The following is a 26,212-nucleotide window of genomic DNA, read 5'->3' on the forward strand; positions in this document are numbered from 1 at the left end:
TTTTAAGATGATGCCAATATTACCTTGTGCCCAAAATTTGACGAGTGCATGATTCCACCATGTTGAGACACAATTGTTGTTTTGGTGTGCTTCTCTTACTTTCCCTATACAAACTGGAGACTGTCTGAGGAGTTCACAGGAAAAATGTGGGTGGTCACAAAATAGGAATTGTGAGAAAATCAGATTTGAAAGCTTTAAGTTTTGAAGACTTTTCAATTCAGTTATTGAGTGTGTGATCATTTTGGGGCTGTGTAGTAAGAAACCAAGGGATTTTAGAACTTCTTTTCATCTGCAGTAGCACTATTTTGTTGAGATTGCCCGTTTTTCATCTGTGTTTTGGGGCTGTCAGTAATTTTGTAGTTACGCCACCGGACTCATAATAGCAAATGGGTTCGGGGATTTTAGGCTCATCTTAGTCTGACATTGTGTTCTTTGAAAAAGTATTTTACACATATTTTCCTGTTTGGATCGGTCCTGTTGAAGAGGGATGTTAAATTCAGCGGTCCCACCTCTTTGTTTACCTTTTAGTGTTTCAAAGTGTGTCAAGCCTGTACAATTTTGCATGTTTTTGTACATCTTGCATTTTCCTGTCCTCAGCTGGCCAAGTGGACCCAAACGTGGAGCGCTGTGACTCACGAGCAGAGATTCTCAAGGAAGACCAGGAACTGGCCTCTAGCTTCATACAGACGCTCTTCGCTGTCCTGTATGAGGTGTACAGCTCTTCTGTGAGTACATGTCGGACACTCGTACGATGAGACTTTTCTACCTGAGAAAAAATCCATGCTTTTGTGGAACAGGACTCCAACCAAAAACAGTCTAAATTGTCCAAGATTCTCCCCCCCCCCCCGCGTCAAGAAGAAAAGTGTTTGTCTTAAACATGTGGTTGTTGTTATCGATACAGCTACAGCTGGACTCTTGCCCTTCTGTAGACATGTGGACATCTTGGACAATTTCTTAGTAATATTTGACAAATGTGAGAGTGGAAGTGGGAAGAGGTCTTTTGTATGGGTGATTTTAATAAAAATAATAATAGATAGCATTTGTATAGCGCAAATCCCCTCTCAACAGCAAGCTCTATGCGCTTCACAATCTATACTATTACCCCAGCAGACCTGAGAGCATTCTGAAACAAACTCAACTTCCTGGGAAGCATACAGTGCTTGGGGATGTAGCAGTTGGAGCAGGTTCGACTGTACTGCTGTGAAAATAGTTGTGCTACCTTATATCCAAGCTAGTGAGCCCCGTTTGCATTTTTATTCTCTATTGAAGTTTTTTTTTTCAATGGACAAAAAAATGCTAATTCTGAGGAGGTCGGTTCTGTGTTTGTTGGGAAATGTAGGTTGCTACTGTATTAGGCTGAGTAGAAGGCAGTTTCTTATGGGAAAAAGTAGATGTAAAGAAAAACTGTTGAAAGAAAAATACCACTTTTATGTTTAAGCAAAGATTGTTCTTTGAGCTGGGCCCCCTCCTCTATTTAAGAAACAACACAATGCATCCTTGGCGTACTATAAGCTCAGTTGAATGGCCCTGGTTTGAATTCCTTAACCAAACAGGCATTCTTGAAATTGGGTTGTTTTCGGGCCATTTTCAAGGCATTTATTTTTATCCTATTGGAGATGAGCATTAAGTTCAGAGGTCTTACCTCGTAAATAACCTTGCAGTTTTTAAAGATATATTAAGCCTGTACAAAAACAAAACAAGTATGTTCTGTAATGATGACATCTACTGTATAGTGTGTAAATAGCGGAGGGCACCGTTCATATTGGGTGGTGTGTTTAGAATTCAATTGTTGGTTAATTTACAAGAAAAGAGTGAAGAGTGGCTCTGGAATGTTTTGATGCTGTTGACTGATTTTTATGGGTGATGTTTTGGTAAATAATTTTTTTTTTTTATCTTATTGTGTTTGAAGTCGCAGAAAATTATTATGTTTAGAGGGTGATGTTTTGGTAAATTCTTTCATCAGATTGTTAGATTGTGTTTGAAGTCGCTGTAAATTATTAATGTATAGATGTGTATAGAGCACCAGCTTCTGAATTAGCAGTTAGTTGCTTCTCTGTTACATGCAGGAGACACGAGTTCTATTTCAAGTGGGGAGATGTTTTATCGAATATCTGTCTTTCTGTTGGGATGTTTTTATCCCTCTCAACTTCGGTTGGTTCTTATAGCCTGCCTCTTAAATGATGTGAAAGAAGTATAGAGCAGTATCTATGTCCACCGTGTATGTTTTCTTTGTCCAGGCTGGCCCCAATATTCGCCACAAGTGCCTTCAGACCATTCTCAGAATGATCTACTACTGCAACCCAGAGCTGCTGAAGGAAGTCTTGGGCACACAGGCTGTATCCAGGTACGAAGGTCTTCTCACAGGGTTTGAGCCTGAGCAGATGGGGCTAGAAAAATCTGCTCAGGGGAGGTTTCTTTTTTAGTTTGTTCATTTTACTTCTTCCCTGTGTTTGTAGTTTCTCGGTCTATTCATGACTGAAATAAATGGGGGTGGTAGGCGGGTGTTGTGGTGTAGTTTGCTTCCTCTTTCCTATCAAACGTCTTGTTGTCCTTATATATTCTTTTTTTCTTTTTATGTTGCTTTCTTGTCACACCTCTAATCTTCAGTCTCTATGTGACCTATTTGGTCGCTTTTTAAGATAAGTGGGCTAACCCAGATTTCGGGGGTTTCCAGAAATCTTGACCAACACCAAAAGTGGGCATTGTCGTACCTGTAGGAGAAGTTTGGTTTCATTGGTGTGTATGTTTGTTTGGTTATATTATAGAGAAAACTCTCCTTGTCCTTTAAAGGAACTGAACAAGGGGCAAAAACATTGCCTCCGATTTTCTCCAAAAAAATTTTGAGATAGCCCCCTTGTGCTTAAAAGTGACCATTTATGTTGCAAGTGCCGTAAAAATCTTTTTTAACTCTTTAAACCCCTGTTCCCCATGGGATCCTGTGAGCGTCCGATACTAGTAACAGCTGTTTCATTTTATTCAGTGCTAGTTTTTGCATTTTTCGGTACTATTCGCAAACCAAGTTTTTAAGTAATGACTAAGCCCTTGTTTCCACCATTTTGAAGTTGGAGGCAAGTTTTTGGGGTTATAATGAGACAAAGTGCACCAGGTTTAGGTTACTGTAGAAAAAACCACAGGGAACGGTGGAAAAAACTTCGGGTTTAAAGAGTTAAACTTTGATTATGTGACTCCCAATCTTTGATGTTGGTTGGTTTTTTTTTGTTTTTTCGTCTGTCTCTAGTCAACTTGCCTGCATGCTGGGCTCACCAGATCTGAAAGTGGTTGTGGGTGCCATCCAGATGGCTAACATTCTGATGCAGAAGTTGCCGGATGTGTTCAGCGTCTATTTCAGAAGAGAGGGTGAGTCGCTGTAAAGACAGGCTTGTCTACTGTCGTGAATAAACCTTGGACTGACTCGGATCCGGCAGTGGGGAATTTGGGGGCACATTGCATATCGCAACCTCAGTGCTTTCTTGTCGTATCTCCATTTTTTTAAACAGTGAAAACAGTTCATAACAAAGAGTGAACTTAAGAAGAAGTTACATTTTCAAGGTTTAAGAAAATGGAGATATAACATGAAAACACTGAGGTCGTGATGTACCACACCAAAACCTATTCTATTTGGTGTAATGTTGGATGCCCTTGATTGGGTTTTGAAAAAGTTAAAAAGTTAATTGATAAATAATCAGTTATTTTTTCATGATAAGCTCTAAAGCTTTTATGCCTCTAGGCCTTTAGATGGGTCATACATATTATTATGCCCAGGATATACTTCTACAGGGAAAAGAAAATTGTACAAAATAAACTTCTTTGAGAAATGCTACCCAAACATCTTCAACACTGCTGGTGTTGACATCAGTTTTGCCCTACCTCTACCTGCTGCCTCCCCCCCATCAATTTCTCTCTGTCTCTCTCTCTTTTCTCTCCCCCCCCCCTCCCACACACACACACACACTCATGACCTAATAGTTATACTCACAACAAATGATCCATCCCTTGCCCAAAGAAATAAAACTATATAAAAAGTGATTTTCAAAAACCTCTGTTACGTTCTGTGCCCAGGGGTGATGCATCAGATACAGAAACTGGCCAGCGATGACAGCGCCCTGCCCGGCTCTCCCACCAAGTCCACGGCCCCCTCCCCTCCAGGCACCTCCCCCATCCTGGGCTCAGCCCTGGACGCCAGCTGCCCGGCTGTCCCGTTACCCATACCCAAGATAGACGCCCCGGATGCCGGAGAGGGAGGAGGGGCGGAGGAGTTGAGCTCACCCAGCAGTGGCGCCTCTCCACACATCGAAGAGCCCTGCGCCTCGTCGGCACATATGTAAGTTGAGCGAGCTACAGAAAACGTCATTGGTGTCTGGTGAAGCATTTAGTTACAAGACGCTTTGCTGTGGCATGAGTAAACGCTGCGTTTGATTCCTGTGTAGGGCTGGTCCGGACAGCAAAGGTGGAAGCCTGACATACAATTGTTAAAATTTTGTTGGGGTTGTAAAACACTTACATTACAGCAGAAAAAACTAAATTAGCACTTGTACAATCTTTTGTAAGATTTTATTTGGAATTTTAGACATAAAAGTTGACCTTTTTGTCTAGCAGATGGTAATTCAGTTGATGCTTTTTCAGGAAACTGAGTGATGTCTTGAAGAGAAAGAGGCCACCCAGGAGAGGCCCGACCAAAAAAGGAAGCAAGTCGGAAGATCCAGCCTCCTCTGAGCCTTCCCCTAAGGGAGTGAGTCTCCTGCTGGGCCGCGGAAGAGGAAAGTCAGCTTCTGGTACGTTCTGTTTGGTTTGTTCTAGATGTCACTTTGAGATTGTTCTAGATGTTCCTCTGAGATTATTTGAGATGTCTCTTTGAATTGTCTTGAATGTCCTTTTGAGGTTATTGTAGGTGTCTCTTTCAGATCATTGTAGGTGTCTCTCTGTTAAGTTTGTTCCAGATGTCCCTTTTAGATTGTTTGGGACATCTCTTTGAGATTGTTCAAGATGTCTTTTTGAGATCTCTCTGTTGAGATTGTTCAAGTTGTCTCTGAGATTGTTTAAGATGTCTCTTTGAGATAATTCTTAAAATTTTTCTGTTAGATTGTTCATGGTGCTTCTGGTGTTTCTGTGTTGAGAAATTGTTCTTAGATGTCTCTTTGTTGGAATGTTCGACATTTCTTTTTGAATTTGTTCTACGTTTTCTTGTTGAGAATGTTCTACATGTGTCTTTGTTCTACATGAGATTGTTCTAGATGTTTGTTTGTGTATTTATTTGGTTTTCTGTTCCAGGCAGATATTAGTTTTGTAAATGTAATTTATAGCTCTGTAATTTTGGTCTCAAAAATTCATTTAGTGTAGGTTTAGGGGGCTCTCGTGGCCTAGAGGTTAAGGTGTTGGCCTCTCATTCAAAGGTCCCAGGTTCGAATCGGGGTAGCGACCGAAAAATTTTCTTCTCTAAATTTGTCTCCTTTCACCTCATTTCTGCTCTCTAGCAATGTTCTGTCGTCTGCTTTCGTCTCCTCTTTCTGCCCCCACCCCCTCACCTCCTTTGCCCCTTCCTCTGGGCTCCTGATTCTTTCTGCAGCCTTTCTACTGCTACTCCTTGGCTTCTTCTTACTGCTGTCTTTCAGCCACACCCCTGATCTTCTGGTAGGAAAGATCTACACCTAGCCTTCTCGGACAAGGGCGAAAAATCTCAGAGGGCCCGTGTGCAAGTTGCGCACGTTAAAGATCCCTTGGTGGTCTAAAATCGATAAGAGTAGGCTTCGGCCGCCACCCGCGCAAAGTTCAAAATTTCCTACCAACTGAAAATATTAGGTGTGTCCTGTGCGCTCATATGACTTTATGCAGTTGCGAGCGCCGTTGAACACTTTACAAAGACAAAACAAAAAAACAAAGCTGTAGGTTCTATATTTCTTCACCACTGGTAGGTCCCACTTTTTCTCCCCCATCCCCCCCCCAACACACACACGCACACACACATACGTACTCACACACACACACACACACACACACATACACGTACGTACTCACTCACACACAGAAACACACACACACCTTTAATGAGTGCTATCATGTGAGTGTGCTTTCCTGTACTCAATCTCAAAATAAATAATGTGTTCGTGGTATCTAGCACCCTGTGGCACTATTTTCTCCTCTCTGTCTCACAGGCAAAGACGCGAGATCCAGCTCATCTGGGTCCAAAATTCCATTCTTGACCACTCTGAACCCCAGGTCTTGGGGCAGGACGGGCAGCTCGGCAGACAGACAGGCATCCATGAAGGTGAACATGGAGAAAGGCATCTCTTTTCTCTGTGTATATGTATCTCTCTATATCAATCTCCCTCCCTTTCTCATTCTGTATCTCTATCTCACTCGCTCTATCTCTCTGTCTCTTTCTCCCTCTCTGTCTATCCTTTCCCCCCCCCCCTCTCTCTCTCTCTCTCTCTCCCTCTCTCTCTCCTTTGCCCCCCCCCCCCCCCCCCCCCCCCAAACTAGACATGAAGTTTCATTGATATGAATAAGGCTTCACTCATATTTTGTTGGACTAAGTGTTTTTTCCATACATTGAATGAAATTGTTTGCATTAATGTTTTTCATTAATGCTCTTGCTTCAGCTTTATTGGAGGTGAAAGGGTTTTAAGTCTGAATTGGTCAGGTCAGATGTCACTGGTCATATGTAACCATGGCGATGTTCGTCTGTTGGTGCCCCACTCTTTGTCACAACAGGCCCGCATCTTCCCTGGTCAGATACAGAATTCTGCAAGGATTAAGTATGACTGGATTATAGAATGCAATGTTTTTGTATTTTTAAGTCACTTTTGCATCACATTTACACATTGTCATCGCTGTGGGTCTCTCTCTCAGTTTGAGTATTGAAGAGCTTAAATTGACCATATTTGGTATGTATTGAGTCCCTTTCTAGTTGACAGGAATGTTCCACCTCCTAAATGATGTAAATTGACACAATTTATGGGGATGCAAACCGCTAACTATTACAACTCTATCAAACTGAATCTGCCAACCCAAAATAAAAAAACCCACCCCCAAAAAAACACAAACCACTAAAAGTTGAATGCAACAATAGTGGAATTGTGATGCAAAAGAGGAAGAGGAGTTTTACCTCAGGGTGTGATAAGACGGCACTAGTTGCCTCCCTTCTACCAGCTTACTGAAGAAGAACTGAACTTCATCTGTCCGCAGGAGATGTTGTCACACAAACAGTTGCCTCCCCCTGTCGTGGTCAACAAGGAGAAAGTCAGAACCTGGATCAAAGAACAATGTAAGGGTAAAACGCTGTCTTGTGCACGAATGTTTTAATCTTGTGCCCTTCCTCCCCCCCCCCTTGACTTCTGAATTTTTGTTGCTTCATTTTTTTTAAATGTGGTAAATGAGTATCATAATGTGAACATCTTAATTTTATTACTGTTTTGTTGACAGAAATGTCGTCATGTCAAGTTCTTTATGGGTTGGGGGTTTCTTTCTGTTTTGTTATTAGAAATGCTGTAAATGAGTGTTGTACTAAAAAAATCCTCATGTGCTTTTTTTTTCACCTTGATACTTGCTGTGTGTGGTATATTGGGATGTTTTTACTTCCTATTAAGGGGGAAAGGAGGGTGGGAGTTACATTTATATATCCCTTACTCATCTTTAGCCAATCAGGGTCTGTTTGCCAAAGCTTATGAGTTGGCATATTTCATCTCATTCATACTACTATTGCCTGAATAATTTTTTATTACTTAAAGAAGACTTAAAAAATAGTACTTACTTAAATTTAGGACTTGACCTTGTTGGTTCTGTCTGTCTTACCTTTTCTCAGCTCTAAAAGACTGGTAGTAGGTGGTTGGTGGGTGGTTTGTTCCTCTCCCTATCGAACATACTTCGTCTTTTTCTCTTCATCTTTTTTTGTGTTTGTTACTCTCTTGTAACACCTCTAATCTTTGGCACTTATATAACCTATTTTGTTGCAAGTGCTTAAAACTTTTTAAAAAAGACTAACTATTTTGCGCTCTTCTCTTAATTCAGACGAACATGTGTCATGTATTTCATTTCTGCTCCTATCTCCAGGTAAACTGTTTATGGAGAAATATTTCTCAGCCGATATACACGGAGACTCCCACCCAGCGCTGGACATGCTCAAACGACTTTCTTCTGCTACCGAACGTCTTTCACCACAGGTGACAAAGGACTCTGGTCTTAAAGCCAGAAATTTTCTGATTTCCTGATCAGGAAAACACCTTGAAAATGAATGAATACAAAAATGTATGGGAGAAAAGTCAGGGAAACCAAAGGGCTGCCCTTTAAAAAAAAATTCGGTTTTATGAAAATACGATCATAATACCCCAAGCCTTATTCAAATTTTAAAAAATGATTTGCCTTTCAGCTGCTGCAACTCATCTCCACATTCCCAGTGTATAAGTTATGAAAAATCAGATCGCGACAGTCTACGTCACTGCATCACGTTCAGCTGTCTAACTCGCCCTCTGTACATAGCCTTTGAAGTTGTTTAATAATATTTTGCCCTAAGAAAAACATTAACAAGGAATAAGGCCAACTTTAGTTTGACAAGGTGTTAAAATGCTTGCCCCTTTGCTCATGTTGTGCAGTGATGTACAATCAAGATCAAAGGATTGTGACGTGTCCCGTCAGGTTTCTTTTGTTTTTGTAACAGTCAAGCTAACGGTCAATAAGAACCCCCACCCTCTTTTTTTTAAAACTTGGCAACGGCAAGCTTGCCAAGACCATTGTTTCTCCTTGATGAGTGGGAACCCTGTGTATGTCACTTACTAGTAATGCCTCTGATCTTTGGCACTTACATGACCTAAAATCCCGGTTTTTCCTCTTTCCAATCTTCATGCAGTTTTTTTCTGTTTTTCTCAGCTCCTTTAGCTCTATCATGTGACATATATTTTGGTCAAATTAATCGTTATAAAATTTATTCGTGAAACCCCCTACTAAAACTAAATCTAAAACTTAACTCAAATTTAACCATACAACATTGTCCTGTTTGTTTTCATCTCCCAGGGCGACAGTGGTATAGATCGCTTGCTCGAGATCGCTGCCATCGTGAGGGAGAGCGACATCTCTCCATTTGAAGTGATCCACAGCGGGCTCATCGGCACGCTGCTTCAGTACTTGTCCAGCACCTCGGGCGATGTCATGAGGGACATTCGCATCCGCCGATTTCTTCACGTCTTCCTCTGTTGCCCGGTATGTGCGGTGCTGATGCAGTAGTAATAATGATTGCATTTTAGATATCTGGTATAAGACTCCATCATACGTCACTTTTCAAAGTGGCTAAGGGCGGAGTCTTACATTGAGAAGTCAATTTACACAGTGCATATCCACACTCTACAGCATTCTCTTTGCACTTTACCGTTATACAATATTACCCCGGCAGACCCCAGGACACTAAGGAACTTTCTCTGCATCTCAAGTTCTTTCCCAAAGATGCAACATCGGGGCCCTGTAGGGTTTGAACCCTTGACCTATCGGTTGCCAGCCCAACAGCCTAACCACTAGAAAACCAATGCCATGGTTCTAGTCTGTTTCTCTCCATTTCTCAGTGTCCCTGTCTGTCTACTGTTCCCATGCACTAAATATTTATTGGATCGACGTGCTTTTTTAAACTCAAATTGAATTAAATTTGACGTTTCTTGTGGGGACTCTCAGGAAACTGCAGTTCTGCATCAGCAAGATTGACAATTGCACTATGGACACCACCAACAATCATGACAATCAACATTAAAACCACGGCAGCAAACACTGGAACATGGGTGGTTGGCGGGTGCTCTGGTGTGATTTGCTTCTTCTTTCCTGTCGAAAACTATCATCCTCTCTCCTCCTCCTTTTTTGTGTTTGTTACTCACTTGTAACACCTCTTATATTCGGCACTTATATTACCTTATTGTGTAGCAAGTGCTGTAAATTTTTTACTTAAACTAAACACTGGAACCATAACAACCACAGCCAGACCCACAACAACAACCCATCACCCACAACCAAACACATAGCAACACCCACAGCACCAGCCGCCACCACCACCACAAGAACAAAAGTAGTCTCTACCGCCACAATAACAACTAGACCCACAACACCCACCATCACCACAACCAAACAATAACAACCACTTTGCCATAAGCTGACAAAACGCCTTTTTTCATTGTTGGTGTCAAATTTTTTAATTTGGTCAATTGAAAGCCTGATCAGTTACCCTACCTCTGTGAAAAAAAAATCAAAGTGAAACTGTCACTAGTTTTTGAATAAATTAGAATTCAAATTTTGAAAGAATGCCGTTTTAAAATGGTTATGCCTAGGCCTTGCTACCTTGAAAGTGCTGTGAATATAAGAAAAGGCATTTTGTCAGCTTATAGCAGCAACTGCTTCAATATTAACAACAAACACCACAACCAGACCGACGATGACACCCACCATCGATACAACTAAAACAATAGCAACCACTGCCACTTCAACAACACCAACAACAACCACCACCACCACCATCACCACTGCAATCAAGGACTGTGTGTGTTATACATATTATGTATGTGTATGTGACCCTCCCCCCCAGCCTCCCAGCGTGACGTACATGAAGGAACCACCTAGTGACAAGGACAGAACGCCAGCTTTGTCCTTCCTGGTGTCCAAACTCATGGCCTGCTTACATCAGCTGGAGCAGGTAACCAATGGCACTCTCATACCTTGTTCCAGAAGTTACTCTTATTGTTACAGTCTTACCTATGGGTGGAGATAACTTTTATAGTTAAAACATTGAGATAATTTTTATAGTAACAACATTGAGATAACATGGCTACAAAATTGAGATAACTTTTATAGTTTTAATACTGAGATGGATTTTATAGTTTTAACTCTGGTATAACTTTAATAATTTCTGTGAAGAATAATGGAAAAAATTTGTTCCTTTTTTTTTTTTTTTTTTTAATTTAGAAAAAAAAGTGTTTTGGCCTCCTTTGAAATAAAAATTATTATTTTTCTAATGCAATATATTTCCTGCTTGCCCCTTGGGGTTTATTCCATTTGTCCCTCTCTTTGTGTAGTTTCAGGTCAAAGTTCACGACCTACCTGGTGGGGGAAGTGGCAGCAGTCGCGGGGGCAACGCCCTCAAGTTCTTCACTACACACCAGTTAAAGGTAAACCTTCACCTTGTCACGAGGAACATTCTAACTATCCCGCCTATTTTCTGTTGTGAATGTAATGAATATGATAACAATAATGATAATACTATAATAATGATGGTAACAATAATCAAGTTCTTCACTACACATCAGTTAAAGGTAAATTGTAACCTTGTCAAGGGGAACACTGTGACTTCTCTGGCTATTTTCAGTCATGAATGAAATAAACATTCTCAGATATAATGATAATATTAATCTCATCTTTGAATAGTAATAATGTTTTGGGGAAGAATAAAGGTGATAACTAGCTTTTTTATAGCACAAATTCCTGCTCAACAGCAAGCTCTATGCATTTTACAATGTATATTATTACCCCAGCAGACTTGATAGCATTCTGTAATATCTTAATTTAAAGGTACTAAAGCACTAACATACTGACAAGATCTTTTACTGCGTATGGCCAATTGCCCATTTACACCCAGTTGAAGGGAGGAAAATCTATTTGCAATACCTTTGCCAAGAAAACGATGTTGGGCTGAGCTGAGCCTCGAACCCATGAACCTCTCACCTTTCAGGGATTGCTTGCACTAACGTGTGTGTACTAAAATGTTTGCCTTTTCCTCTCCTGTGCTCACAGTGCCAGCTTCAGAGACACCCAGCGTGCACGTCGCTGAAGCAGTGGAAGGGAGGCCCTGTGAAGATTGATCCACTAGCCCTCGTGCAAGCCATAGAGAAATACTTATTAGTCAGGGGTTTTGGGAAAACTAGGGTAAGTGTCTGAGAGAAATACTTATATTCGTCAGTAGTTTGGGAAGGTGACGATTTATACTGTAGATAAATGCTTATTAGTCATGAGTTTGGGAAGACTAAGTAAGTGCCGTAGAGAAATAATTATTAGTCAGTGGGAAGGCTAGGTTACAGCGGGGGTTAGTGGATCAAAAAATGGGTGGGGCTCAAATGAGGGTAGGTTGAGTTCAACGGTGAGATTTCCTCGGTTCAGTGGAAAGTCTAGATCTGTGCGTTGTGTGTATGTTTGTGTATATGTGTGTGTGACTAGTTGTCTCACACATTCACATTCACATGCTCAAACCCACAGACGTCAGTAACTGGAAAAGGCTGAGTAGTGGTAGAGAGCAAGACATTCCCAGCAAGGGCCCATCTCTCTTTCTCTCACACACACACTCACGCACACATACCCTAATTAAACATACATCATCCTTGTCTCTCCTCCTCCTTGCCTTTGTATGTGACTTTATTGTAGTAGCACTTTATATGTTTAGTAGTAACGCATCTAATCTTGAGCTCTTAACATGACCTATTTCTCATGTGTGTATGTGTGTCTTAAAACCTTTACCAAAGCTAAAACTATATCTTTGTTTCGCTCACAACAGGAGGGTATGGATGAGGATCTTAGCGACGACGACAACTCTGACGAGGAGATGGAGGAACAGATGGCCTCCATCGTGATCTCGGCCACGTCGCCGCGGCACAGGCTCGAGTTCCTCATCGGCGACCATGTGCTGCCCTACAACATGACGGTCTACCAGGCGGTCAAGCAGTACGTGTGCCACGGGGGCACAGAGGTCGGGGATCTCAGCGACGGCGACACAGACACACCCTTTGGAAACACCAGTCTCTGGGTGCAGACACACACCATATGGTGAGCTACAGTGTTTGTTTGTTTATGTGTGTGTGTGTGTGGAGGGGGGTGGGTGGTTGTTTGAATTGTCACGTGGCCGGTTAGAGGGCGCCATCAGGCCGAAGGGCTAGAACTCGGATGGCTGCTAGGTAGGGAAAAGTAAAGTGGAGGGCACCACTGGTAGGTCCTACTTGCTTTGTTTTCCTCTGGTTGTTTCTATTTGTCGTGCTTCTTCGCTACACCAGTTTTGTATTGATGTTCTCCTCTTTACTCAAACTTGAACTGTATTGCCGGATCTAATGTTGCCCAATCTTTCTTCTTTCTTTTCTTTGTGTTATTTTCAAATAAGACCTCTTATGTGGATGGTTGGCAGGTGCTCTGGTGTGGTTTGCTTCTTCTAATCTCTCCTATCAAACATCTATCGTCTTTATCTTCCCTCCTTTTTTGTGTTTGTTACTCTCTTGTAACACCTCTAATCTTCGGCACCTTTATGACCTTATTGTGTTGCAAGTGCCGTAAAACAGTTACAAAAAAAAAGATTCTATGTTACCTTGTTTTGGATAGAAGTTTGTCCTATTAGTCAGATTTGATGTTGCTTTATGCTTAGTGACAGTTAGTTTGTTGATCTGCTTCTCTTGTCTCAAATTAAACTTGATTTGTTTTTGACTGTTCAGGTACAGACCAGCAAGTGAGCAAGAAGAAAACATGGTGACCAGCCCCAAGAAGACTAAAGCTGAATCGAAGAGCTCCAAGGTGTCAAAAAAGAAAGGTGAGAGACCTGTACAAGTGTCCTGTGTGTTTCTGGGCAGGTTGGGATGCTTGGTGGGCACCACTGGTAGATCCTATTTTTTTACTTTCCCATCTGTTGTTGTTTGCTTCTCTGCTTAAGGGGGTGAGGTGGTCCCCACGAGCGAGGTAACTCCTTTATTTTTGGACCTAGAAACCTTAAACTTGGCATACAACTTCGTTCTGATATAGGTATTACGATGAAAAAAGATTTTTCCCGGATCCAAGATGGCCGCCATTTTTATAGCGGCCATATTGGATTTTCACATCATGTTTTCAAATCAATACTCCTCTAAAATTTACCGATGAATTTTATTGTCCTTTGGTACACATGTACCCAAGAAGCATATAAGTTATATATTGTCAGCATCTTTCGATATCTTATTTCGTCTTGGAGTTATATGTAGAATCGTGCAAATCTTGTCAAAAATACAAAAATCGGTCAATTTTCCAAATTGTTTTTATCATAAAATGAAAACCAAGATAGATATCATAAAACGCGGACAATGCAATGTAACCACCCCTAAGGGCAACAAGTATGCCAAATGCCATCAAGATACACCTGTAATCTTCAGAGGAGTTTCGAAAAATGTGTCAAAAATTAAAAAATCAAATACGTTTGACAAAAATGAGGTACCTCTCTAATTAGTGAAGTTAGAATAACAATGTAAGAAGAAAAAATGTTGGGCATCCAACTAGCTACGACTGCGCCAAAGGACAATCAAATCAACAGAGAAATGACTGAGTAAAAGCAAAAAATATTGTAATACCCAATTTGACCCTGACTGACCAAAAATAGGTGGGACACACACCCCCCCACCTTAATGTTGTGTGGGTGGTTGGCGGGTGCTGTGGTATGGTTTGCTCCTTCTTTCCTATCAAATTTATATTTTCCTTCTCTCTTCTTTTCTTTGTTACTCTCTGGTAACACCTCCAATCTTCAGCACGCGTATGACGTATTTGTGTTGCAGATGCCATACAATTTCTCAAACAACCATGAGCTGTAAGTTGACCTGCATAAAGTGATATACGAATCATGCCCTTCTCTTTTTACCCTCTTGAGTCTTGAGCAATCATTTTTTTCTTCTTCCCTACTCCCACCCTACCCCAACTTTACCCCCCACCACCCACCTCCTTAACAAAACCACTCCTCCCCCCCCCCACCCCACCCCAACCCCCACCATGACAACCACTACGTCCACACACCCCTTTTACCACCACCCCCAATACCTCCACCACCACCGCCACGCCTACCACAACAATGACGATGACAGACTCCCGAGCCAGCAGCCCCATGTCCCAGCCCGTCCTTCAGAGTTTTCTGTCAGAGAAGCTGCCGGCCTCCGTGACTGTCGAGGACGCCTCGCTGGAGACTGTGGCTCTGCTCCGAGTGCTCCACGCCCTCAATAGGCACTGGGCCTCTATGTATGATGTAAGTTACTTGTGTGTCAAACAAAGACCCTGGGCCTCTATGTATGATGTAAGTTACTTGTGTGTCAAACAGGCACTGGGCCTCTATGTATGATGTAAGTTACTTGTGTGTCAAACAGGCACTGGGCCTCTATGTGTGGTGTAAGTCTCTTGTGTGTCAAACAAACAGACACTGGGCCTCTATGTATGATGTAAGTCACTTGTGTGTCAGACTCGATTCCTGCAGGCCACATCCAACCCGGCGAGCAGTTGACAATCGATATTGTCTAGTACGTCAAATAATATATTGGACATGTTTTTGAGGATCTGAGTACGACTGTCGGTTTTCCTGTTGGAAAATATGTATTCTCTCTACTTTCCAGTATTGTTCCTCATGGACTAAAAGTCAGTATTGTTCCTCATGGACATGCCAGTGCTAAAGAAAAATAATGAATTTTCAAGAACGTACTTGCAAATGAGAATGATAAGATGTTTTCTTTGTAGTTGTGTCCAGTATCGTCATAGTTACTTAGTGAGCATGAATTTATTTCGTACAAAATAGTGGGTGTGAAAGGTTTGGAAGGGGGATACATGGCCAGTGTCCATCATCATGACTGCCTGCGTGGGTAGAGTATTTTTTGGTTTTGAAAAGTTGACAGCTATAGTTTTGTCTATAAAATGTCTTTTTGTTTGCAAATGCAACTTGTACAAAATCCTAGTGGCATACCTGTAATATTCATAATGCGTAAGAGACTTTGCTTTTACCATAGGTATTTGAAAAAAAAAATTATAGCAATGTTCCTAACAAAGTTGATGAGAAGAAAACTTAAAACAGCCTTTGTATTATACTAAATTCTTTTGAAAACATATCAGTCTTCATCAAGGTTTTACTACTGTACGACAGGATACTGATGATGATTTTGTGTTGATTTATGCCTTCTCATCGTAATAAAGTGGCTCCTAAGGAAGCCCTCTAGGTGAAACTTTGAGCTTTTTATGCTAGAATTCTTTTATTTGTATAATTAATATTTTGCAAACCAAAATCTTCCAGGGCTCTTTGCAGGTGGTCCTACTTCCTTTTCTTTCCCTTTGTTATGTCTTTCTGTCTTACTTTTCCCCTTCATTAACTCTTATAGGCCGTAACGACACATACTGTGTTGTTTCCGCCGACCGCCATCAGCCGGGATGACACATACTGTGTTGTTTTTATTTCCTTATTCAAAGACGAAGAAGAAACCGATACTAGTTTTCTCCGATGGGTTTAGCGTGGGTTAAAGGTCACATCCACCGTTTGTAAAGAAATAGCGGGGCTTTTCAATTGTTTACAGTGCGTTGATGCGAGTTTTGAGCTATGTTTTGCGTTGGGGTTCGTGTGTCGTTTCTGAAATTTTCATTATGCCGAAGAATAAGCCTTCTGCTTCGTCAGGTAAACGCTTGGTAAGGCACACTGCTGAGAAAGCAAGTGAATTACTGAGAGAACCTATCGATAACACAGATTTAGGAGTAGAAAGTGGTGAATCTGACTTTGTCACGGAAAGAAGAAATTTTCTTTTCATTTTTTCTTTTTTTGATGTCGTAATGTTATGTAATTCTTCAAAACTAACACATTTACCTTTGAATTTCAATATTTTTATACTAATCTGATTCTACGTTCAATGCCCTCTACAATGATGTATAATATGGGTACATTACTAACAGGGAAACACACTAAAAACACAAAAGAAAATAACAGATGTGATTTCCCTTGGTCAGCCATGATTTAATTCCGGTGAATCCAGGGTAAATAATGTCGGTCTATAAGAGTTAAATGACTGTCTTTGTGTCAATGTGCGTTTCTTTATTGAAACAAAGACTCTGTTGTCGTACTCGGCTTTTCCTGCCATAAAATTTTTTGATGAAAATTTGTTAATTTAAATGGCCCGTTTTCTGTCTGTCTGTCTGCCTCTCTATTTCTCCAGATCAGTGTGTCAAACTTGTCTCTCTCCCTTTCTCTGAGCTTTCAGTCGAAACTGCTCTAACACCCCCTCTCCCATGTTCAAGAGAATCACCTGTAAAAACAACCACTGCCCATTTCCTCCTTGCATCTTTATTATATTATAATGGCACTGTCCAAGACAGCCATTTCATTTCTTTTATGACCTAATTGTGTTGTAAGCTCCGTAAAGCGCTTATGTAAAAAAAAAAAAGGCCACCTACGACACCCACTTTTCTTCTCAACAGCAGGTGGCCGTGTTGGACAATTTTGATTGTATCACATGATCTTAATTGTTCACATTTGTCTCTGTCCCCCAGGTGTCATTTCTGCCGTCCCCCGTCCTGCCCCCCGCAGAGTTCATCAGCAGTAAGCTGACAGCCAAGGCCAACAGACAGCTGCAGGACCCTCTCATCATCATGACGGGGAACCTGCCCAATTGGCTGCCTGAGATAGGACAGGCCGCGTAAGGACATTTGATATAACTATAATGAATCATAATAGTAATCATAATAATGATATGTATACACTGATTCTAGGTCAGCAGTCATGCGCCTCTCATACGGCCCTACCAATCAATCGGAAAAGGTGGCCTGCTCAATCTGGCAACACCTGCACACCCTCTGTCAACGCTCTGAATGTTCCATCCACTTACAGTGGATTCCAGGCCACGCTGGACTGGCTGGGAACGAGGAAGTTGACAGCATCGCCAAAGAAGCAACAGCGATTACACAGATTGACACACCAATCGATTTCTCGACAGCTAAAGCCGTCATCCACCGATCGACCCGCGCAAAGTGGAAAAGAGAGGTGAAACCCAAACTGCCGTTTGCCCAGCCGCCGTCATACCAGCTTGAGGCCTCGCTAAGACGACAGGACCGCCGGCTTCTCTCCCAAGTGAGAACTGGTGGAAAATCGCCCAAGCTGAGATCATATCTCCACAAAATTGCGCCAGCGGACAACCCAGATCCGTCCTGCCGAGCCTGCAAGGAGGAGGACGAAACTGGACCATGTGTTCCTGAGATGTCCTGTCAGCTATCGTGCTAGAGCCCGTCTGCTGGGACATTTCAGTAACCCACTTTCAGCACTTTTTAAGGACCCCCGGGCAAGTGTTGAGTTCCTGTGTGCTGTCGGCATCACTGACCGTTTATGAAGCCACAGCGCCAGAAGAGAGAGAGAGAGAGAGAGAGATAATAATGATAATGTAGCTGCCAATCAGTAGTAAATTACATATTAAATATTTCTTTGAGGGTCTGAGTGCAAGTGTTTTTGTGTGTCTGATTTTGTGTCAGAAAATACTTATTTTCTGTTTTCTAGTATTGCTCCTAAGGGACATGCCAGTACTCAAAAAAAGAAAAGTGAACTGTTAATATTGGATTTGTGAATGATAATAAGAACAAAGCCCATTTATAAGTCTATTGGGGAGGGGAGATCTTTTGTAGCAAGTCTGCTTTGAATTGCTTAAATTTATTGAAAATACAAAAATGTGTGAAGGGTTTGGATGAGGGTTACTGGGGCAAATGCCCACCATCTTGACCTGCTTTTTTTGTGTTTTAAATAGTTTGCAGCTGTGTAGTAATAGCAAAGATCACTTCTACAGCACCCTCTCCCTGGTAGCTCTAGGCGTTTCACAGTTATTAAAAAAATATAATTTAAAAAAATAGTAAAAACAAAATTGACAGCTTACACAATGACATATTTCATGCATACTGATCCAGTCAATGTTCAACAATCCTTTCGAACACATATGCGGCAGTAATCCAACAAAAGAACACATACACATAAATTCACTGGCTGCTGATCACACTTGTGTCGAAACACAGTTGCCCTGCTTGGGGGAGGGGGGATGTTCTAATTATGTAAAAAGTTTTGTAATTAAAATATTTTAAAATTTGTATATGCTCTGGTTAAACTTTGTTGTTATTTCTGTTTTGTCTTTTTCCCCAGGCCCTTCTTGTTCCCCTTTGACACGAGACAGATGTTGTTCTTTGCCACGACCTTTGACCGCGACCGCGCTGTCTTGAGGCTGCAGCAGGATCAGGCGGGAGAAAGTTCATCGCACGACAACGAGAGGGTGGGCCCACGCCTAGACCGCAAGAGAGTGAGTGTGTTTTGTCTGCTTTGTAAACTTTGTAAATATATTTTCAAACCTCCTCTAATGACCATTTCAATGTGCTCTATTTTACTCAAATAAAGTAAATGACTGTTATTTTGTCATTGTACACCTCTACTCAAACAAAATAAATGACTTATTGTGTCACTGTGGTTCTCTTTACTCAAACAATCCAAATAAATAATTGTTATTGCGTTGATACGCTTCTCTTTGTTCAAACAAATAAAGTGAATGACTGATACTGTGTCAGTGCGCTTCTCTTTACTCAAACAAACCAACTTTTTTTGTGTGCAGAGAGAGGTGAGCCGTAAAGACATCTTGAAACAGGCGGAGAAAGTGATGGAAGACATGAGTGGTTCGGCCAGCGCACGGACCATGCTGGAGATACATTATGAGAATGAGGTACATTCTGTGTTTGTGTGTGTCTGCTTTGTTTTGGGGGGGGAGGGGGGGATATCATGTCTGATAATTAAAATTTTCCCCTCGCAGTTTGATTTAGTATTGTGAAATAATTGAACTGATCAGCCCCGTACACACTGAGAATTGGTAACGTTTGTCTCACCTTCCACTTTGCGCAATCATCTGTCTGTGGTGTGCTGTATGTCTGTGGGTGGATAGTGGGTCCTCTAGTGTGGTTTGTTCTTTCTTCCCTATTAACCATCATCATTCTCTCTCCTCCTTTTATTCTCTTGTTACTATCTTGTAACCCCTCTTATCTTGGGCGTGGGTGGTTGGCGGGTGCTCTGGTGTGGTTTGCTCCTTCTTTCCTATCAAACATCTATCGTCCTTATCTCCCCTCCTTCTTTGTTATGTTTGTTACTCTCTTGTAACACCTCTAATCTTCTGGCTCTCATATGACCTTATGCAGTTGCGAGCGCCGAAAAACCTCTACTAAAACATCTTATCTTGGGCACTTATTTGACCTTTTTTGTTTTGCAAGTGCTGTAAAACTCTAAGGAAAACTAAAACACTTAGAAATCTAAAAGTGTTGCTAAAACTAAAACTCTCAATAGGGATAATTAGAAATAATTAATTGATTTTATATAGCACATATCTTGTGTCTGCAGCGAGCTCTATGCACTTTGCAACGTTTATGTTCTCTTTCTTAAACTAAATCTCAAAACTCTCACTAAAACCAGAACTTTAAACTTAAACTGATCAAAATTAAATCTCATAACAGTAGTTGAACTCTTACTAAACCAAGAACTCTTTAACTAAAGTTAAAACTTTTAATAAAATTAAATCTCTTGATATTAATGATTTTCTCCTATACAGTGCATATCCACACTCTATAGCATGCTGTAGATGCTTTACAACAATCATTTTCTATGAAACTGAAGCGCTCATTACTAGTTTTACTAAAATAAAAACTTTTTACTGTTATTACAATTACTAAAACCAAAACTCTTGCACTAAAACTAAATCTCTTAAAAATCATTCTTTCATATGTGTATATCCACACTCTACATCATGCGTTTCAACAGTTATAACAATAATTTTATCTTCCTAAAACCAAAATTCGTACTAAAACTATAACTTTTTTTGAATGAAACTCTTTTTTAATAAAACTTGTACTAAAACTTAACCTCTTAATAATAATAATTATTGATAACTTCGTTTATACAGAGCATGTCCATGCGCTACAGCATGCTCTATGTTCTTTGCAACTGTTATTTTCTCTTTTTTAAAACTAAAGTTCAACCCCCCCCCCCCCCCTCAGGCAATGCCACTGACTGAAATGTCTGTAGGCTATTCCCATAGGGGGGACATTAACTTGTTTGTATACACTGAAAAATTGAAAATGGGCTGATTCAACAATGTCATGCTCATAACTGTGCCTGAACTGCAACAGGGAACTGCTGCTTTTTCTTTCCTAATCCTTACTACCGTCATTTTCCTCTACTTCTTTTGTATGTTCGTCACACTCTTGTAACCCGCTATTTCCGGGGTGCCTTGATATTCGAAGCAGACTTTGTGCTGTTGAGGCGAGAGAGGTGAGCAGAGTAAGCCCGATTCCCAGTAAGGCCTTCCTCTGTTGACATTCACCCCTTGGCACTCATATGACCTTATGCAGTTGCAAGCGCCGTAAAACCTCTACTAAAACAAAACTAAAGTTCTTACTAAAACTAAAACTCTTACCAAATCATAATATTAAAACCAAACTGTCTACCCATCTTAAGGTCTTACGAAAACTAAAACTCTTACTAAATCTAAAACTATTTACTCAAACCAAACTGTCTGTCTAAAGCTCTTACTAAAACTAAAACCTCTTACAAAATCTAAAACTCTTTGCTAAAACCAAACTGTCTATCCATGTAACAGGTTGGCACAGGCCTAGGCCCCACCCTGGAGTTCTACGCCCTGGTGTCAAAGGAGCTCCAGCGCAGTGACCTGGAGCTGTGGCGAGGAGACACGGTGACGGCCACTTCCCCGGCTGACCCAAATGTCAAGTTGGACTACACGCAGTCCGCCTGCGGCCTGTTCCCAGCTCCCTTGCACAGAGGCTCAAAGGCCACGCACGTCAACAAGGTCAAGGCCAGGTTCAAGTTTTTGGGGAAATTCATGGCCAAGGCTCTCATGGATTCCAGAATGGTGAGAAAGGTTTTGTTTTATTTTCTCTGTGTGTGTGTGTGTGTGTGTCTCTCTGTGAACCTTTGTTTGTGCCTTTCTGTATGTGTACCTTTGTTTGTTGCTGTGTATGTGTGTGTTGGTATGTGAGAGCTTTTGTTTGTGTGTGTGGGTGGTTAGTTGGTGCTCTAGTGTGGTTTGTTCCTTCTTTCCTATCAAACATCTGTCGTCCTTATCTCTCCTCCTTTTTTGTGTATGTTATTCTCTTGTAACATCTATTCTTCGGCACTTGTATGACCTTACTGTGTTGAAAGTGACGTAATACTCTTTCTAAAACTAAAAACTAAAACCAAACTGTTTATGTGTGTCTGTGGTTTGTGTCTTTATTTGTGACTTGTGTTTGTATGTGCTAGTGTGCCTTTGTGTCTGTCTATGTACCTTTGTTTATGTTTGTAAATGTATCTTTGTTTGTCTCTGTATGTGTACCTTTGTTTGTGTTTTATCTCCTGCACCATTGATTTTAGGTTACATAAACGCAATCAGTCGCTTCCGTATAAACTTTGCCAGTGTTCACTCCTCAGAAAGGTAATTTGCAAGTGAAGAAAAATGAACATCCTTATAAAACATACAATGAACGACTTGTGTGCTTTCCCCTTGTACATCATTTTCCCATTTGGTTTCATATGTTTGATGTTACAATTTTGCGAGTTTATTTTAGTATGCAAAATTTTCAGAAAGTATTTATTGCACTGTCTTTAGGAAGAAAATAAAAGTCTGTTGTGGTTAGGCAGACCTATGTGAAAAATGTGAGGAAGCAAGCAAAGATGTGGGTAGTTAGCGGGTGCTTTAGTGTGGTTCGCTCTTCTTTCCTAGCAAACACCTATCATCTTTATCTCTCCTCCTCCTTTTCTTTGTAAATTACGATGCTGCAACACCTCTAATTTTCAGCACTTATATGACTTTTTTTGTGTGACAAGTGCTGTAAAACATTCTAACTAAAACTTTTAAAAATATTTAGAGGTGTTAAGTATGGTTGTCCGCAGATGTTGAGTAAAAAATTTTATTTCGTTTTATTGTGTTTGTGCTCTTTCTGTCCTATCCAACATCTACCATTTTTATCTCTCTTCTTTCTTTTTTGTTTTTGTTACTCGCTTGTAACACCTCTAATCTTTGGCACCTATATGACCTTATTGAACTGCAAGTCCTGTGAAACTCTTGTGATTAAAACCGACTTTGTTTTGTTTGTTCCCAGCTTGACCTCCCCCTGAGCCGCGTGTTCTACAAGTGGATGCTGGGCATGGAGCACTCCCTGACCTCCAGTGACCTCTTCCACGTGGATCGCGTCCTGGCCCGCTCCTTCCAACAGCTAGAGGACATTGTCCACCAGAAGAAACAGATCTGTAGTGACAAGGCACTGGTGAGACACCAACACTAGCTTGTTTGCTTTTATATATAGTAGTAGAGTCAGCTTGAACGAACAGAGTTAATCTGTCCGAAAATAACGGTAAACAGAAAGAATATAAAATCCCAGATGTTTTTATTCAATATTTCAGTAATCTGTCGAAACTAAAAACAGGGGGGGTTTGGTTTAAGTGGACTTCACAGCATGTTATCCTCCCTGTGGGCTGAAGAGAAAGCTGGAGGTGGGTGAAGAATTGTCCGTCTAAGGACACAGATCTGCAGTGATAAGGTGTGGGTGAGACTTGCCTTTGTCTTTTTGAACGCATTAAGTATGAAATCATCCTGGTGGGCCGAAGAGAAAGTTGGGTGGAGGGAGTTGGGAAAAAACAGCCCTCCATAAGAGACAAATCTGTAGTAAAAAAGCACTGGTGAGTGAGACATAGCTCTGTTCTGACTTGATCTTGAAAACAGCGCACAGACATTACCAAGTATTACTGTTACACGTGAATTGCCAGAATGTAAAACATCACTATCCAAAGACTTACTGGAAAAATAAAATTATAAAAACTGAAACGGGAAAAGTATCGCATGATCATGGAAATAGAGGGTCAAAGGACTAGATGACTCTATTCTGTCATCCTTTTTTGTTTTTGCTTGTGGGTTAAAGGGATGTTGGGGGTGGGGGTTGGGGGGTAAAGATAGGATATGGGTGGGGTTGAAAAGAAAAAAACCCATAGCAGAGTTCGTGCCATTATAAATAACCTTGTTTCATATAAAAAAAGAAAAAGAAGAGAGATATTGTAGTGTCAAGCTATACTGCGTAAAATCTTTTGTTTGAAATTAGTATAAGTTCTTCCCCTATGAATCATCTTTTTTGTTTTTAATGAAAGAGGGGGTGTGTGGGGGGGGGGGTCTTATTGTAAAACCGTATCAAATGAGACTTAGGTTTTATTGTCTGGCTAGAAATTAAAAGTTAACTCACCCTTGCCCTCATTTTCTTTCTCTATGTGTCATCCGTGTGCCCCCCCCCCCCGACCAATGAACCACAACTTTGACTACTTTCTGTCTACTCACCCTTGTCTCTCTCGTGTGACTGGACACACTCACACACACATTCTTTCTCGCACACACATGCACACACACACACTCACAGACGGAGGAATGCAGGAAGCAAGCCCTGTCCAACCTGACCATGGATGGCTGCTCCCTGGAAGACCTTGACCTTTACTACGTCCTGCCTGGCAATCAGAACATCGAGCTGTGTAAAGGGGGCCGTGACATACAAGTCAACATCGACAATCTAGAGGAATATCTGCAGGTAGGGTTGCCTTGTCACTTTTAGCCGTCTTTATACGGTGCTTTCAATCCTCTATATTTTTACAGAAAGCCACAGATGTTTTAGATTAAGATGGGAAAATCAGATTAGATAAAAGTCTTGGTGAAAAAATAACCGTTCAGAGTTTTCTCTTTTGCTTTTGTGAATCAAAATGTCTTTTGCAACATCTCTAATCTTCAGCACTTATAGACCTAATTGTGTTGCAAGTGCTGTAAAACTTTTGCTAGAACAGAACGAAGTCTTGCTGTGGGTGGCTCTGGGTGCTCTTGTGTGGTTTGCTCTTTCTCTCATCAAACATCTGTTGTCCCTATCTCTCCTCTTTCTTTTCTTTGTATGTTACTTTCTAGTAACACTATTTATCTTCAGCAATTATTAGAGTAATTTGTATACGTGCTCATATGACCTTATGAAGTTGCGAGCGCCGTAAAACCCCATACTAAACTAAGGCTAATTTGTGTCACAAATAAAGTAAAAGTCTTACTGTGGGTGGTTGACGGATGCTGTGGTGTGTATTGCTCCTCTTTTTTTTCAAACATTTGTTTTATGCTACTCTCTTGTAACACTTGTAATCTTTACTTTTGTGTACCTATTTGTATTTCTAGTGCGTAAAACTCTGAACTAAAAAGCGAAAATTACCCCCTTTTTTGCAGCTTGTACTTCACTGGAGCCTAGTGGAGGGGATCAGCCGACAGTTTGAGGCATTCCGGGAGGGCTTTGAGGCGTTATTCCCTCTCTCCACTCTGCACTGCTTTTATCCTGAGGAGGTGAGAGTCGTGATGTAATGGCAACATTACTAGTGGGAACATTTTTCTTTCTTTTCTGATTTTCAACCTTCATTTCTTTAAACTAAATCGATTGATTGTTAATGTTTAACATCTTCATAAACACATTTTGGATTACTTCAAAGGCTGGCTTTCGACTCTTCTTGTCATGGCTAACCGGCCTGTTTTCGAGGTGCCGATTTTTTAGAATAAGATAGGAAATCAGGATTTCGGAAATTGTCCAGAATTTGTAATACACGTCTGCTTATACTAGGCAGTTTAGTGAACGCGCTCTCAATCTGTCCGAAAATAACGGTAAACAGAAAGAATATAAAATCCCAGATGTTTTTATTCAATATTTCAGTAAATCTGTCGAAACTAAAAACAGGGGGGTTTGGTTTAAGTGGACTTCACAGCATGTTATCCTCCCTGTGGGCTGAAGAGAAAGCTGGAGGTGGGGGAAGAATTGTCCATCTAAAGACACAGATCTGCAGTGATAAGGTGTGAGTGAGACTTGCCTTTGTCTTTTTGAACGCATTAAGTATGAAATCATCCTGGTGGGCCGAAGAGAAAGTTGGGTGGAGGGAGTTGGGAAAAAACAGCCCTCCATAAGAGACAAATCTGTAGTAAAAAAGCACTGGTGAGTGAGACATAGCTCTGTTCTGACTTGATCTTGAAAACAGCGCACAGACATTACCAAGTATTACTGTTACACGTGAATTGCCAGAATGTAAAACATCACTATCCAAAGACTTACTGGAAAAATAAAATTATAAAAACTGAAACGGGAAAAGTATCGCATGATCATGGAAATAGAGGGTCAAAGGACTAGATGACTCTATTCTGTCATCCTTTTTTGTTTTTGCTTGTGGGTTAAAGGGATGTTGGGGGTGGGGGTTGGGGGGTAAAGATAGGATATGGGTGGGGTTGAAAAGAAAAAAACCCATAGCAGAGTTCGTGCCATTATAAATAACCTTGTTTCATATAAAAAAAGAAAAAGAAGAGAGATATTGTAGTGTCAAGCTATACTGCGTAAAATCTTTTGTTTGAAATTAGTATAAGTTCTTCCCCTATGAATCATCTCTTTTGTCTCTAATGAAAGAGTGTGTGTG

The 26,212-nt window shown here is 40.9% G+C and overlaps 1 protein-coding gene across 1 annotated transcript in view; it reads left to right on the forward strand.

Annotated features, from left to right (window-relative positions):
• The window catches only part of LOC101846782 (E3 ubiquitin-protein ligase TRIP12), a gene marked incomplete in the record, with an annotated part of 59,416 nt that overhangs the window by 27,783 nt on the left and 5,421 nt on the right, over positions 1 to 26,212 (forward strand). Inside the window, 22 exon segments of the mRNA XM_013089854.2 lie at positions 598 to 725; positions 2,238 to 2,344; positions 3,239 to 3,357; positions 4,060 to 4,321; positions 4,624 to 4,772; positions 6,150 to 6,262; positions 7,183 to 7,261; positions 8,047 to 8,156; positions 9,004 to 9,189; positions 10,550 to 10,657; positions 11,037 to 11,129; positions 11,752 to 11,883; positions 12,506 to 12,774; positions 13,428 to 13,522; positions 14,814 to 14,971; positions 17,242 to 17,387; positions 18,869 to 19,022; positions 19,329 to 19,436; positions 21,357 to 21,626; positions 22,855 to 23,019; positions 24,157 to 24,321; positions 24,990 to 25,103. Of these exon segments, the coding sequence (XP_012945308.1) occupies positions 598 to 725; positions 2,238 to 2,344; positions 3,239 to 3,357; positions 4,060 to 4,321; positions 4,624 to 4,772; positions 6,150 to 6,262; positions 7,183 to 7,261; positions 8,047 to 8,156; positions 9,004 to 9,189; positions 10,550 to 10,657; positions 11,037 to 11,129; positions 11,752 to 11,883; positions 12,506 to 12,774; positions 13,428 to 13,522; positions 14,814 to 14,971; positions 17,242 to 17,387; positions 18,869 to 19,022; positions 19,329 to 19,436; positions 21,357 to 21,626; positions 22,855 to 23,019; positions 24,157 to 24,321; positions 24,990 to 25,103 (3,230 nt within the window).

Source organism: Aplysia californica, unplaced genomic scaffold (assembly GCF_000002075.1).
Source record: "Aplysia californica isolate F4 #8 unplaced genomic scaffold, AplCal3.0 scaffold01065, whole genome shotgun sequence".
In the NCBI taxonomy this organism is placed as follows: Eukaryota; Metazoa; Mollusca; class Gastropoda; order Aplysiida; family Aplysiidae; genus Aplysia; species Aplysia californica.